The sequence below is a fragment of the Notechis scutatus genome, chromosome 4, assembly GCF_049901735.1.
Source record: "Notechis scutatus isolate UNSWTSFEM ecotype Mainland chromosome 4, rNotScu1.2, whole genome shotgun sequence".
In the NCBI taxonomy this organism is placed as follows: Eukaryota; Metazoa; Chordata; class Lepidosauria; order Squamata; family Elapidae; genus Notechis; species Notechis scutatus.
The window spans coordinates 79,352,637-79,369,594 of record NC_142012.1 but is presented as its reverse complement, the minus strand read 5'-3'; the positions used below and the strand labels follow the sequence as shown (position 1 = coordinate 79,369,594).

Genomic DNA, 16,958 nt, shown 5'->3' with positions numbered 1-16,958 from the left:
CTGGTCCATTGAAGGGAGCAATATTATCCAAGACGTCTTCCTATCATCGGGTCATTTCGTAGTTGCAAATGATGCTGCTGCAAATAGAACCACATTGGCTTGAGCATTTAATCATATCTTTGTGCTTGTTATTGATTTAGCCATTGTTCTGCATCATTATCTTCCCACCAACAAAGCCCCTGCAATTATTTTTCACTTCCTTAGTCAAGCACCAAATTATGAAACAAGGGCAGGCACTCATAATGGGTCCCCGGGGTAAATTACCGGACGGTGATTGCTTGCTTGCTCTCTCTCATTGCTTCCAGACAAGGATTTCTCCCACAATCATTTACTGGAACACATTCAGGACAATTATGGCATACGAGTGACCTGGATGGTCTAAACGTTACCTTAGAAAGTGCTTTGCGTATGATGGGCCACCTGCTGTCATCTCAGCTGCCAGCTCGAAAAGGCAATGTGGCGCCACCAAAGAGGAAGCTTTTCAACTTTCCCTTCAATCAGAGCGCTGAACAGCTTGGTGTCATCGAACTTCAGCATGCTCCCTTCTGCTCTGGGGACTATGGATAAATGCAGGTGGCTCTTTGAGGAAGTGATTGTTCTGACCCCGGCTTCCCAAGATCGTGAAGCAGACTCCTTGTCCCGATAAAACCCCACTTATTTAGGTTAAAGTGAATTCTTCTCCAGCAAAGTCCCAGCAAACAGTCTTTCATGAGATTTCACAACTACAGACCTTTATCAGGCTTGGAGGGTTGCTAGGCCAATAGCTTCCAAATGCCAAACTGTAGCAGCAATTACTTTGCAAGGAGTCAGGAACAGATCTTCACCCTAATCAATTGAACTAATTGTCTCCTGCAAACACTACTCCCCTTTCACTCCTCTTTAATCCCTATGGGAGGGGGCATTCACCGTCCACCTGAGCCTTTACTCCAAGTCGACCTTTGTTCCTTAACTGTTCCCTTCTTCTGGCAGCTATGCACATGCACACATCAGGATCAGGCTCCAGCTGTTTTTCTGCCCCATGGATCTCCGACTCCGAAGGCAGCTGACAACTGTTAGATGGCCCTGAGCCCATCTCTACCTCTGATGCAGAGGACTCGTCAGAGCCTTCCCCAGACTCCAGGACTGGCCCATGTTCCTCTCCAACCTCCTCACTGTCCGAGTCTGCCACCAGCTCCGCTGGCCACTGGTGGGCCACAACAATGACCACATTCTTCATGATGGATGAGACAACTTAGTAAGCTGCTTTTCCAAGCTGTGGTGACTTCATAACTGATAAGAAACCCGGAGGATGCAAGGCAAGGGGAAATACTTACATTAGAACAATGCAGTACAGGTAGTTCTCAACTTATAGCCATAGTTGAACCCAAAATGTCCATTGCTAAGCAAGACAATTGTTCAGGGAGTTTCATTCCATTTTATGACCTTTTTGTCACAGTTGTTAAGTAAAAGAATAGTGCATCCAGTTTTGCTCACCACATTACAAAAAAGATGTTGGGAAAAGTGCAAAGAAGAGCAACTAAGATGATTGAAGGCCTGGAGATAAAAATTTAGGAAGAACGGTTTGCAGGATTTGGATTTTGGCTAATGTAGAGAAAAGAAGGAGTAGGCAGGACGTGATAAGAGTATTCCAATATTTGAGGGGCTGCCACAAAGAAGAGAGGGCCAACCTATTTTCCGAAGCACCAGAAGGCAAGACAAGAAGCAATGAATGGAAACCAATCAAGGAGAGACCCTTTGTAGGAAGCAATGCTGTTTGCTATGTTTGTATTAAACTTTGAAGCTCTGTGTGGACTTTGTACTCCATTTGGCTTTTTACACTGAATTTGGCACTTTAGTTGTTGGCAGCAATTCAAAGGAGATAAAGGTAGGTGCTTATCTCAAGAAACTATTTGGGACTCATTACGGGCTAGGAATGGACATGATTCCCAGCATTGAAATAAAAAGAGTGTTGTTAAGCGTGTGATTAATTACAGTCTCAGGAAGCCTTGGTCAGAACACCTTGGCAGTTTCTTGAGTGGGGTATTGTTTACAGGATTGTTGGTCTGATGTTAACCTTGGAGTTCATCTATGCTGATCTGGGTGCTGATGGCTGGTGGAGAGGTGCTGGGGTCCTTTTGTTCCCCTTTGGGCTGGTTGATTGTCTCTTTTGCACAGTCTATAGATGTTGTTAATGTCTATGTCTCTGTCAGGGTTCCAGGTAATAGACCCAAATGCAAGCTAAATCCGAGGCAGGTAGATTCCTCAAAGAATCGCTTTATTGGATATATCATATTGGCACAGATCTGATGAAAACTGACTCTGAAGGTTCCCATGGTTTTCATCTAATTAAAAATAAAAGTTTGTCACTTTCTCAAAACAATCAGCCACATGGTCCAATCATGGCTCCATCTGGTTGCCTGGTGACATCACTCCTCCTTCCTCCAACCAGGTGTGAGAATGTCCTTGGTTCCCAAGAGAAAGTACATTTTGTTTTGGCTACAAAACCCCAGCTATCTCAAATCCCCCCTCCCTATCCCTCAGCTCCGGTGTGGCAACACTGAAGCTCCAAGATTGACACTGTCAATCCTGAAGGATTGACAGTGTCTATTGATGGCTGATTTGTCAGAGTGCCAGACTTCTAAGAAATTCTCCTCCAGTTTGGACTTGGCCTAGTCTAGGATGTTGTTGTTGTTGATTTTCAATGGCATGTTATCACAGTGGTTAGGGAATGACTTCCCTTGAATTTTGTGGGAGGCCTGTGCCTCAATGCTTCAAGCACATTTTGGGACTATTCTACAAGAAATCCAATATTTGTTTGTTTTCTTTCCTATGATTTCCGTTCAGATCAACTATTCTCCTAATGATTTCTATCACTGTCCAAAAGTCCTGTTTGTGTGTGTGTGTGTGTGTGTGAGAGAGAGAGAGAGAGAGAGAGAGAGAGAGAGAGAGAGAATACAAATTGTTGAAGTTTGAAGGAACAGCAGGGAGATAAGATTTTCCTGACAAATTAGGCGCCAGAGATTCTTATACTAGATGCATTCAAACACATGGTCGATCAATTATTATTATTATTTTTCATTCTTGGCAAAATTGAAGGAAAGGTGATGGCAAAGTTTTCCCTGCGTGGATAAAGACTTACAGATTTCAGATGAATAAGCTCAGGGATATTCGTACAAAAGCTTTCTTTACAGGGTTTTCCCCCCTCCTCCTTAAGCTGCTAAAAGATGTGGAGAAATTGCGGGCCAGGAAATGGCTTGGAAGCAAGCACTGAAGCCATCGACAAGCAGTTACTGGTAGGGAAACGACAGTCTGGCTGTTCAAGAGAAAAAGGGACAGGAATGAAAAGAGAGAGAGAGAAAATCTGGCCAAGGAACTGTGTGTTGAAACATAAATATCACTTTTGCAGCTCCCAGAGCATCCTGGGGTCTTTTCTTACTTCTTTAGGGGTTCTAAGCTTTGCAGATACTTAAAGGACGCATAGCAGCCATTATTCATTGGGCTTCTCCGGTTTGGCAATATGGCTGACACACAACACCAAACTTTAGTGGGTAGAATTTGTTCTGTGTTACGGAATTTTTGTGGCAGCCTTGGATTCTCTTCTTTTAGAGTCCCAACTATTATAGGTAAACAATGCTAGTAACAGACATTTATAATGCCTCGGTAAAACCATACTTGCAATACACTGCATCCCGTTTTGGTCACCATGATATAAATAAAATGGTGTTCAGACTCTGGAAAAAGTGCAGAGAGGAAAAACAAAGATGATTAGGAGGCTGGAGGCTAAAACTTGTTCTGTCCTTTTGCTTCTCTGATGAATGATGTTTTTGATCCTGATTTGCTTAAGTAATAATTAAAAAGTTAATGTTAAGAACCGTGGTGGTGCAGTGGTTACAATGCAGTATTGCAGGCTAATTCTGCCGACTGCTAGCAGTTCGATCCTGACCGGCTCAAGGTTGACTCAGCCTTCCATCCTTCCAAAGTCAGTAAAATGAGGACCCAAATTGTTGGGGGCAATTGACTGATTTTGTAAACTGCTTAGAGAGGGCTGCAAAGCACTATGAAGCAGTATATAAATCTAAGGGCTATTGCTATTGTTATTGACTGGCCTGAGTCAAAATGTTAAATGGCATTATGCAAAAAGAAAAGACTATTCATCTAACTGGAATTTGCTATGGGCCATAATGGCTAAGGATGCTGTAGTAGGTTTATTAATTTATTAGTCTTGTGACCATATCAAAGAAAATAAACATAAAATACAAGATCTAATTCTAGAGTGAAATTGGTAAAACAGAATACAGAAATAAAAATCCTGTGTTGTAATCAAACATTTGGATAAATACATCACCTTTATCTATATTATATTATGTGTGTGTGTATGTAAATATGTATATATGTATTAATCCCAAACTGTTCACTATCCTGAGTTCTTAGCTGAATCGCCTTAACTATAAACTTAGCAGTTTTTCTCACAATATATAAAGGACTCCCTACGATTTTTACTCCTCTTGTCATTGCCAACTATTGGGGTAGTGCTCATCTGTATTTCAATGCCATTGAGGCAGCACTGTCTGAAGACATTTCTGTGGTCATGTGGCCCAGCATTATGCCACATGCACCGTTACCTTCCCACCAAAGTTGTACCTGTTTATCTACTTGCATTTGCATGCTTTCGAATTGCTGGGTTGGAAGGAGCTGCAGCGAGGGACGGGAGCTCAACCCATCACATGGAGCTCAGATCTCAAACAGGCATCTTAACCACTGAGCCACCTCACAACATATAAGGCTGCTGGAAATGTAGCATCCAAAACATGCTAGGCAATGTGCTTCTGGTTTATTTATGTGACTATAATTACAATGTATTGAATTAAATGTTATTCATTTAAGACTCTGTAATATGGGTATTTAAGTTTCTCTTTTCAAGAATAACTGGAGACCATCACTAGATTAATGCTTATTTCCTTTTTTCATGATTATTTTTGTACAAAAGTAACAGGCATGAACCTTTAAATTAATTTGTTCTTGTTCTTCCTGGTCCTCTTTACAGCAGACTTAACTGTGTCCTTTTTTCTGTCCCAGGCACATTGTTGTCTGTGGCCACATCACTTTGGAAAGTGTGTCCAATTTCTTGAAGGACTTCCTACACAAGGACAGGGATGATGTCAACGTAGAAATTGTCTTTCTGCATAAGTAAGTACCTTTATGTCACTACTCACACAAAAAGGGTCATGTGGGACCCTAAAATTTAGAGAAGAGAGTTGAAGTCCACATGTCTGAAAGTTGCTAAGGTTGAAGAACACTAAACTAGAAGATGAAACACCAATAAATCGAAGATATGAAATCTGCAGAAAACTCTGGATTTTCCAGTTCCATAATTCCTCTTATCAAGTCTACAGTTGGGTCAGATTTGATATAAGGTTAATGAAGAACTTCAATAAATAGCAACTTTAAGGTATGGGGACTTCAGCTTCGTGTGGCTAGCTGGGGAATTCTGGGAATTGAAGTCTACATGTCTGAAAGTTGCTAAGGTTGAGGAACATGAAACTAGAAGATGCCACCTGTTGAGGCCATTGGGATGTTGGATTCAGTGGCAATCTCAGCAGGATGCATTGAGAAGATGGGGATGTCCAAATTGAACTCAAGGCATGAAGTAGGTGGGCATCCATTCTTCCTGATTATTTGATCCATAAAGCAAATTATGCATCAACCATAACCTCTGATTTTTAAAATAAGAAGAGCTGCATTCAAATCCTTTTCAATAATGGAACTCATTCTATTTCCATGAGGGGGGTGGGGTGTCACCATTCTTCAGATAAGTTTGATACATAACATTGTCACAAAAATAACATTGTTAATGATAGTACTAAACATATACAATATCCAGGTGGGTTTTACTTGGAAGAAGGATTGGTGGGCTAAAATGCATGACACAAACCAGATTGAGGGCTCCTTGGTGCTCTCTGAGCTTGGTTGCAGATGTTTCAACAGTACACTGATGATGGTACCTAGTTTGGTAATGAAACATCTGCAAGGAAACAACCAAGCTCAGAAAACCACCAAGGACCCCACAATCTGAAATCTGCTGTCAAATTCTGGGAGAAATATTTTCTCTTGCCCCACTTGCAAACAAGGCTAGTAATAGACATTGTTTTTAGATTCTGTAGTTTATAATTATTTAGCTTTTGGAAAGTGTTTGTAATAGTCTGAGTACCTCTTTTGAAAAAAGACACCCTGCAAATATTTCCGCTGAGAGCACAGAATATGCCTTTTTGTATTGTCCTTTGACTCATAAGTACATTTTAATGACATATTTAACAAGGCAGGGTATATAAAATAGGGCAGGAATGCATTGTCTACTTTTGGATTTGGTCCTGAATATAATTAAAGGCACAAACCATTTAACTAAAATGAATGGATGGATATGAGATTTCCATATGGTTGTAGTGGATAATTGTATTTTTTATTATGCCATTCATAGACCTTTCCTACAAACCAAGATGAGTGGGTTGTATTTGGCCTGATATTTTAAATGTCATAATCATGGAGGGACATGTCTATGGAGATTCTCAGTCATCCAGGATTGTCCCAAAGGTGCTTTTTCAAGAGGCAACTGGACTTTCTTGGGTTTTCTTTGAAGACGTTTCACTTCTCCTCCAAGAAGCTTCTTCAGCTTCTTTAGAACTTCAGTTCTGAAGAACTTCAGAGCTGAAGAAGCTTCTTGGAGGAGAAGCAAAACGTCTTCAAAGAAAACCAAGAAAGTCCAGTTGCCTCTTGAAAAAGGGGCATCTTTTCTTAAGCCATTAAAAGGTCTAATTAAAGTTGTGTACGCTTTCAATGCCTTATACCTTTGAAGTAAATGATAAGATCTCATTAACTTACTTGAACACTTTTGAGCTTTTTTTATGAACCGAAAAAAAGATGCTCTAAGTCATCAAATCAAATCTGTGTTATGCTCACAGTCCAACATAACTGTTTCTTTAATGGAACTCAGTGTGTCTTGCAGGATCCCCACCTTTCGCCCGCGTGGCGCAGCTGGGCCGCGTTCGCGAGCGGCCGCCATCTTTTGATGAAAAATCACTCCGTGATGTCAAGCAGTCTTTCACCGGAGCTCACCGCGCCCCATCTTTTGAGAAAATTGCTTTTTACAAAAAGATGGCGGCGCCCAACCGCGTAAGGCTTTTCCCGCGTAAAAGCAGTCACAATATACTGCATTTTCAGACTCGGTTGGCATGCTGAAGAAAAATTGACTGGCCTTAGTGAATAGAGTTATGCTTTGCTGAGATTCCAAGATCTTTAGAGTTTAGTTTATTGATTAGCTCATAGGCCACATTAAAGTGAAGAGTTCCAAACACAAATTGTTACTAAAATCCGATAAAAAAAACAATTTAAAATGAAATTGGATCTTTGCTGAGATTTGAAAGAATACCCCCAAACCATTTTTAAAGCATGCTTTGTGTGACTTTTGGGTTTAGAGGCTGAAAATTATTTTAGGATTCTTAAAGGGGCCCCAATGGGAAAATTTGAATAGGATTCTTTGAACAAGGAGAATATAATCAAGGTCTTGTTAAATATAGTCAAGATCTTAAATATAGTCAAGATCTTGTTGATGATCCAAGCTCTGTAAAGGACCTTGGAATACTCATCTCTAATGATCTAAGTGCTAGAGCCCACTGTAACTACATAGCCAAAAAGGCATTAAGAGTTGTTAACCTAATCCTATGTAGCTTTTTCTCTGGTAATATTACACTACTAACTAGAGCATACAAAACATTTGCTAGACCAATACTCAAATACAACTCATCAGTCTGGAACCCACATTACGTATCTGATATAAGCACAGTTGAGAAAGTCCAGAAATATTTCACAAGAAGAATTCTCCACTCCTCTACTTGTTATAGAATACCTTATGCCACCAGACTTGAAATTCTAGACCTAGAAAACCTTGAATTACACCACCTTTGGTCTGATCTAAGTATGGTATATAAAATCATACATTGCAATGTCCTACCTGTCAATGAATACTTCAGCTTCAACCATAACAACACAAGAGCACACAATAGAAACAAACTCAAGGTTAACCACATCAAACTTGATTGCACGAAATACGACTTCAGCAACAGAGTGGTCAATGTCTGGAATACTCTACCTGACTGTAGTTTTTTCCCCAAACCCCAAAAACTTTAACCTTAGACTGTCTACTATTGACCTCACCCCTTTCCTAAGAGGTCTGTAGGGGGCATGCATGAGCGCACCAACGTGCCTACCGTCCCTGTCCTATTGTTTCTTTTATTTTTCTTATATGTATCCATGTATTCATAACTATGTATATATTTATACCTATTATCTTGTAAGTGATTGACAAATCAAAATAAATAAATCAAAATAAAATAAAAAGAGAAGAGTCAGCTATGCTTCCAAGGAACAGACGGTTTTAGGGTAATGTACTGGAAATGATCAATTGAGTCTTCCCATGAGGGATGTGTGTTATGTGTGTGTGTATTTGTTTATATCCAGCCTTTATCATTTACAAAAATAACTCAAGGCAGTGAACATATCCAACCCACTTTCTCTCCAACAGCCCGGTGTGGTGAGTTGAGCAGAGAGAGAGTGACTGGCCCAAAGTCACTCAGCTGGCTTTTCATAGCTAAGGCTGGACTAGAACTCATGATCACCTGGTTTCTAGCCCAGTGCCTTAACCACTAGGCCAAACAGGCTTGCCACTGCCTCTGATCAATTCATTATAAGCACCACTATAATTGGACCCAGTATATGAGTGTATAATGTCCATTTATGTGTGTGTGTGTGTGTGTGTGTCAGTGGTGATATTCAATTTTTTTTACTACTGGTTCTGTGGGTGTGGCTTGGTGGGCATGGTGTGGCTTGGTGGGTGTGGCTTGGTGGGCGTGGCAGGGGAAGGATACTGCATCTCCATTCCCTCCCCACTCCCGGGGGAAGGTTACTGTAAAATCCCCATTCCCTCCCCATCCCACTAACCTGCTTTCCAGGTCCGTTCTTCTGTGCAGGACAACCAGAGGTGACCCAGCCGATGAGCTGGGACTCGGGAAGTGGAGAATAGATGGGGCGGGGGCCAGTCAGAAGTGACATTGGCCGGTTCTCCAAACTACTCAAAATTCCTACTACTGGTTCTCCAGAACCTATCAGAACTGCCTGAATACCACCTCTGGTGCATGTGTGCGTGCGTGCGTGTGTGTGTGTGTGTGTGTGTAGCAGAATAAACTTAATTCACCTTCTTCAGTAAAGTTAAGCACTTGTATAATGTGCCTTTGAGTGCAACATCTTTCAAAATACATCCACTCCATTAATTCCAGAGAAAAAGAGAGAATACAATTGAAATTCTGAACATAATCAACTTCCCTAATCCCTTTTTAAACCCTTTTGACCTGGGGATGAAGGGAGGGATGATATTTGGATTAAAGTGAAAATGTTCTAAAGAGCTCGTAGCTGCAAAGACGATGGAGATGAAAATGATCATGTACAAAATAGATGTTACCAGCAGCTGCTAAACCTCTTAACCTTTTGGAACTATTCAAGAAATAAATTTTGTCCCTCTCTGTCTCTCTCCCTCCCTCCCTCTCTCTCTTTCTTTTTAAATTTAGTATCTCCCCTAATCTTGAATTGGAAGCTCTTTTTAAACGACACTTCACTCAGGTGGAATTTTTTCAGGGTTCGGTTCTCAATCCACATGACTTGGCTAGAGTAAAGGTAAGGAAGGGTTTCTTTTCTATTTTCTACCCTAGCATTTGGAGAAGGAATTGAACGAGTGGGGTCTAAAATGCCAAACTGATTTTAAAACCCCATTCCATTTCCCCAAAAGAAAAATGAGAGGTCTTGTCCTGCAAAGAAGTTGAGAAAACTTTTGTGGAACACAACACTGTTTTTTTTCCATTTCCATGACAGAATGGGACAGCTCACTGTAGGACATCAACTCAGAACAATTTGACAATTCAATTTAATTATTTAAAGTAAATAAAAATATATTTTACTTCTTGTCATTCACATTTTGTGCTGTCTTTCCTTTGCATCTTTTCTTTAATGATTCTATTCCATTTCTTTGATATTAGTATAACTCTTGTCCTGCAGTGAGATGGCCATGATGAGTTGGCCATGTCAAGTGGGCTGTGGCAAGTTGGCTGTGGCAAGTTGACCATGTCAAGTTGGCCGTGGCAAGTTGGCCATGGCAAGTTGGCCACAGCAAATTGGCCACGGCAAGTTGGCCATGGCGAATTGTCATAGACCCTTTCCATGGTGCTTTGGCAGAAATCCTACCACTCTAGCCATCAAACTATAACAATGGGTTGAAGCTTAAGTAACCAGAAGTCCCTTCAAGTTCAAATTGGCTCAAAAGAAATGTCACAAAATTATCAGCTTTTTGGACTGTTAATCCTTCCGGAATAATGAGATCCTGTTTTATAATGAGATTATTTCGAAGAAAAGAAGATGGATAATGCAGCAATATGCAAACAAGTTTAAGACTGAAGTAGCCACAGTTCAGAATTCTGCTTTTATGAACGGGCTAATCATTGCGAATATAACCCTTTTCTTATAGAATTTCAAAAGAATAAGTCAACAGGGCCATGGCTGGTCTCTCAGTCCAACCACAAAGCTTGAAGTCTAGACCTTGAAGACTATATGTGTATATAAAATAGAAGCTGGAAGTTGTTAGGCCTTGGGCACAATGTTATTCACCCCTGGCAACTTCCAGATGTGTGAACTTTGACACCCAGGAGTCTCAGTAACGGCCAAGCTGGCTGGAGACCTGAATCCACACATCTGGAGGCTGCTAAGGTTGAGCTACAGGCATGCTTTTCTTCATAACATCTGGAGGTTGAAAGGAACCTATGAATAATAATGTTCACTTGCATGAAATAATTCGTAGGTCTGCCATTCAAATCTACATGTAATCTCTTAGCCCAGATTCCATAAAAAGCCAAATACGTTTTGGGGGGAAGAAAAAAGTTGCTTTTTTGTGTGTTTTATGGTTTCTCCTTTGATGTCCAGATAGAGTCAGCAGATGCTTGCTTGATCCTTGCCAACAAATACTGCGCAGATCCAGATGCTGAAGATGCTTCTAATATCATGAGGTAAATTTAGATGGAGCACGATTGGTATTGAATGTTCCTTTTTGAGTTTGCCAAATATGGCTGTGAATTGAGGGAATATCAGACACTGCACATCAAATTTGGTTTCCGGGGAGGATGTGAAATGGTGGGGCTTATGCAGAGAGGAATTAAAAATAGAACACGGATGGAATATAATGCCTTGTTCCTGGAAAGAACACAAAAGAGCCTCATTTTGTGGTTTCTTATGAAAGTTGGTTATCTTTGAGGACTACCTAGATAAGCTAAGATGTCAGATTCATGGAAGCGTGGTGTTAGAAGAGTCTCTAAAGCCAACAATCTTCCTTAATTGAGGAATTCAAAGGAAAGTATCCCAGATAGATAGGTATCTGGATGAGGTCATACAATCAAGAGCTTCGGTTGCCAAAAACGGAGGATAAATCACCACATAATAGCTTAATGGTTTCTTGCTGATTATCTTAAGACTCCAAGAAGCTTGAAAATTGAAAGCCTTGTAGAAGAGCCACATGAGGTAGTCCTTGATTTACAGCAGTTCATTTAGTGACCGTTCAAAGTTACAACGGCACTGAAAAAAGTGACTTACGACCGATTTATAATCAATGTAGAGAAAAGTAAAGTCTTACACTTAGGCAAGAAAAACCAAAAGGATACAGATAGACTGGGTGAAACCAGGCTTTATAGCAGTAGCCATGAGAGGGATCTTGGAGTCTTAGTGGACAACCAGTTAAATATGAGCTAGCAGTGTGCAGCGGCAGCCAAAAAAGCTACGAGGGATACAATCAAGATCAAGGGAGGTACTAATACCACTCTATAAAGCCCTAGTAAGGCCACATCTAGAATACTGCATCCAGTTTTGGTCACCACACTATAAAAAGATGTCGAGACTCTAGAAAGAGTGCAGAGAAGAGCAACCAGGATGATGAGGGGATTGGAGGCTAAAATATATGATGAATGGTTACACAAACTGGGCATGGCTGGTCTAATGAAGACAAGGACCAGGGGAGACAGGATAGCAGTCTTCCAATATTTAAGGGGCTGCCACAGAGAGGAGGAAGAGGTCAAGCTTTTTTCCAAAGCACCTGAAGGCCAGACAAGGAACAATGGGGGGAAACTGATCAAGGAGAGATTCAACCTAGAAATAAGGAGAAATTTTCTGACAGTGAGAGCAATCAATCGATGGAACAGAAGTTGCCGTTGGAAGTTGTGGGAGCTTCATCAGTGGAGGTTTTCAAGAAGAGACTGGACTGTCAATTATCAGAAATGGTGTAGGGTCTCTTGCTTGGGTGGGGGGTTGGATTAGATGACCTACAAGATCCCTTCCAACTCTGTTAATCTGCTACTTTCTGATTTTCATACTTCTGACCATGGGCAGCACCCCCATGGTTATGTAATCAAAATTCAGACGCTTGGCAAGTGGTTCATATTTTTGATGGTTGCAGTGTCCCAGGTTCAGGGGATCAACTTTTGTGAACTCCTAAGAAGCAAAGCTGATGGGGGAAGCCAGCTTCACTTAACAATGATGTTACTCATTTAACGACTGCAGTAACTCGCTTAATAACTGTGGCAAGAAAGGTCACAAAATGAGGCAAAACTCCCCTAACCAATGTCTCACTTAATAGAATACATTTTGGGTTCAATTATGGTCATAAGTCAAGGAGGACCTGCATTAATCTACCATAGCCAAAAATCAGGAAGAATCTCATAGTATCTTGTTCCCTAACATATTTTATCTGGGCTTTTTGAAGCTGTCTACCAAGAATAAACAGGAGACTTTTTCCGAATTAAAATGACGAGAAATGCTTTTTATCCCCTTTTCAGAGTAATTTCTATAAAGAACTACCACCCAAAAATAAGAATAATCACTCAGATGCTGCAGTATCACAATAAGGTAAGGAATACTGTGATAATTTGCCATCAAGATTTTCTGATAAAAGATTTCTGCGATAAATTGCCCAAGAAGACACTAGAATAGAGACATGAAGACATAATATTTAAGATAAGAGCCATGGTGGCTCTTATGTGGTTAGAATGCGGTATTGCAGGCTAACTCACTGCTCAATCCAGGAGTTCGATTCTGAGCAACTCCAGTTTGACTCAGCCTTCCCTCCTTCCGAGGTCGGTAAAATGAGGACCCAAATTGTTGGTGGCCACTATGCTGACTCTGTGTGTCGTATGTGGGATGGACAGCTATTTTCAGGGGAGGGAAATGCAAAATTTATTTCTCATTCCTGAAGTGGTCCATGCTGAACATCTGGTCTGTGTCATCTTGGAGAAATGTAAAAAAAACAACAATTAAAAACAAAAACAAAACAATGCAGAAAAAACAATTTCTACCAACCTGCCTTCCATGGAGGACCTGTATCCTGCACGAGTCAAAGAGAAGGCTGTGAAAATATCTACAGATCCCTCATATCCTGGACATAAATTGTTTCAACTTCTACCTTCAAACCGCACTGCACACCAGAACAACTAGACACAAGGACGTTTTTTTTTCCCCCATGTCATCCCTTTGCTAAACAACTATTTCCCACAACACTGTCAAACTAATTATTAAGATTGTAGTACTATTCTTCTTCTCATCCTTCCTATTACCTATCTCCCCCTACTTATGATGATAACCTTGTTGCTTGTATCATTTTGATTTGTATTGTTTTATTTAGTTTCCTAGTATGATTTAATTGCTTATTTAGTGTCCTATGACTATCACTAAGTGTTATATCTTATGATTCGTGATGAATGTATCTTTTATGTACACTGACAGCTTATGCACTGTAGACAAATTCCTTGTGTGTCCAATCACACTTGGCCAATAAAGAAATTCTATTCTATTCTATTCTATTCTATTCTATTCTATTCTATTCTATTCTATTCTATTCTATTCTATTCCTATTCTACTCTACTCTACTCTACTCTATTCTTTTTTCCTCATTCTTTCCTTATTCTTTCCTTATTCTTTCCTTATTCTATTCTATTCTATTCTATTCTATTCTATTCTATTCTATTCTATTCTATTCTATTCTATTCTATTCTATTCTATTCTATTCTATTCTATTCTATTCCTATTCTACTTCTCTACTCTACTCTATTCTTTTTCCTCATTCTTTCCTTATTCTTTCCTTATTCTATTCTATTCTATTCTATTCTATTCTATTCTATTCTATTCTATTCTATTCTATTCTATTCTATTCTATTCTATTGAAGCAACCTAGAACCAAGGAGAAATTTCCTGACAGAACAATTAATCCAGAAGTTATGAATGCTCCATCACTGGAGGTTTTTAAGAAGAGATTGGACAATCATTTGTCTGAAATGGTATAGGGTTTCCTGCCTGAACAGGGGGTTGAACTAGAAGACCTCCAAGGTCCCTTCCAACTCCTTTGCTATGCTATGCTATGCTATGCTATGCTATTTCCATTCCATTCCATTCTCTATTCTATTCTATGTCCCCATGCTTGAATTTTCTCCCTGTGGAAAGAATCACATTCTCAACATGGGAAGTCCATGAACCAAGCTGTGATAGTTATTATATTCTTTATCTCCCAGAGAAGAGTTAGTTTTCCAAATAATGAAAAAAGAAAACCACACTTCAATCAGAACAGGACAACTTGCTGCAGCCAACTCACTGCAAAATAAAAAACTAAAGATATTCCCTTCCCTTTACTCCCCACCCCCTCTTGCCTTCCCCTGAGATGATAAGATGCATAATCAAAGATTTGAGGGATCAGGGCTGACCTGTGTGTGTGTGTGTGTTTGTTTTTTCTGTTGCAGGCCCATCTGCTGAATATTCCAAGCTGGAACTGGAAAGAAGGCGATGATGCCATATGCCTTGCAGAACTTAAGCTGGGATTCATTGCCCAAAGCTGCCTGGCACCAGGCCTATCGACCATGTTGGCAAACCTCTTCTCCATGAGATCATTTATAAAGGTAGCGTCCTGTTTTGGGAGGGAATATTTAATGGGTTTTGGTTTGTCAAGGGGCCATGGCTTAAATTCAAAACCCAGAAAAGAATCCATCAAAATTAAAACATAGAACAATATACAGCAAAGGAAAAAAAAAACCTTTGCTGTTACAGATTGGGCAAGGGGCCAGGTTCTTTCCTAATTATATTTTTATTTGGCAGATCCATGGGCCATTAAAGATTGTCCATAGCACAATCTTTCTGTCTCTTTATCCCTGTTAGATAAACCACATGTTTATCAACAGAGAAATCCTTTGCAGTTAAAAATATGGTCTCTATCCAACCCATATGGCAACAAATCGCCCACAAGGGGGAAGGCATAATGGTTTTTCTTTCTCGAACGTTTTTGCCTCCATCCATTGGCTGGGTATCTCAGATTGCAATTATAAAGGTGGAACACAGATCTGTACCAAAGTCCAAAGCTCCAATGAGAATCATTCATCTATTCACTTTATTTCATTTCATTCAAGGAGTCCCCTGGGATTTATGAGAAATTCAAACTACTGTAGTTCAGCAATGCTTAAATGTTCTCAAATGTTTGTACCAGTTTGTTCTCTTAGTATTAATTTGGTCTGGTTTTTTTCTTTTCTTTTCTTTCTTTCTTTCCACACTATCCAATTTGGGAATTTGGGTCGATTCTTTTAGAGTCGAACATGATCCCATGAAATGAACTGTAGACTTAGAAAGTCATTCTTGGCAGGCTTTGATAACATGGCTCAGCGGTTAAAGATGCTGAGCTCGAAAACTGTCAGTTCAGGTTGGAGACCCTAGCACCATGCAATGGGGTGAGTTCCCACTCCTTGCGCCAGCTCCTGCCCACCTAGCAGTTTGAAAGCATGCTAGTGTGAGTAGATAAATAGGTACCACTTTGGTGGGAAGGTAACAGGATTCCATGCAACTTTGACATATATACCCATGCTGGCCATTTGACCAGACAGATCATCTTTGGACTACATTGGCTCTTTTGGCCAAGAAATGGAGATGAACACTACACTATAGAGTCAGAAATGACTGGACAGGGAAACCATCACCATTACTTTAGTGTCAACACACAGTACACAACATGGAGCACAATACAATGAGCAACAATTGAGAAGAGCAGCAAAGATGATCAAGGAACAGGGGCTAAACTTTGTGATGAACGGTTGTGGGAACTAGGTATGTGTAAGAAAGAAAACAATTACAGGTGACATGATTGCATCTTCCAATATTTGGTTCACTTATTCTCCAAAGCACCTGACAAAAATGTTAACGGATGGAAGGTAACAAAGAGAGATCCAACCTAGTTGGATAAATTTCCTGACAGTGAGAATGATTAAGGAGTGGAACGGCTTGCCACCAGAAGTTGTGGATGCTCCATCACTGGAGGTTTTTAAGGAGAAATTGGACAGCCATTTCTATACAGTGATGTAGGGTCTCCAACTTGAGCAAGGGGTTGGACTAGAAGACCTCCAAGGTCCCTCCCAACCCTGTTATTCTGTGTTTTGTGAGAACAGCAGTAATTCACCAGGCAGAGGAAACATTACAATCAGCAACAACTTGTGCTGAAAAGTGTCATTTGCAAGGTTATTCTACAGCCACACACCTCTCAGTATGTCTGAGAGGAGGTAGCAGCCTTCTCAATTTCTCAGGTGTTTTCAGACTAACGAGGAAATGCTCCTGGCAGATAAACTCAGAGCATAAACCATCCTAAATATTTCCTTTGCGCTATGATCAGCAATGACACTGCACACATTTCACTGATTATGGCTTAATTTTGCAACCCATGTATTTCATTAGCCTTTCTCCCCAACATTAGTATCAAAACAAACTTAGAACAACTCATAGTAGAATATTTTGTTTCATTTTTGCCTTTAGAGTTAGCAGTTTTCATATGGAACCTCTTAGTTTGCAGCAAACCCACTCACCCACACATGTACATACAC

The 16,958-nt window shown here is 40.3% G+C and overlaps 1 protein-coding gene across 13 annotated transcripts in view; it reads left to right on the top strand.

Annotated features, from left to right (window-relative positions):
* KCNMA1 (potassium calcium-activated channel subfamily M alpha 1) overlaps positions 1-16,958 on the top strand; it is a 524,126-nt gene that overhangs the window by 353,282 nt on the left and 153,886 nt on the right. For all 13 annotated transcript variants that reach the window (XM_087963879.1, XM_087963877.1, XM_026678373.2 and 10 more), the window contains 5 exons: positions 5,056-5,166; positions 9,594-9,699; positions 10,996-11,078; positions 12,894-12,963; positions 14,844-14,999. In XM_087963879.1, coding sequence (XP_087820005.1) covers positions 5,056-5,166; positions 9,594-9,699; positions 10,996-11,078; positions 12,894-12,963; positions 14,844-14,999 — 526 coding nt within the window. The remainder of the gene's footprint in view (positions 1-5,055; positions 5,167-9,593; positions 9,700-10,995; positions 11,079-12,893; positions 12,964-14,843; positions 15,000-16,958) is intronic.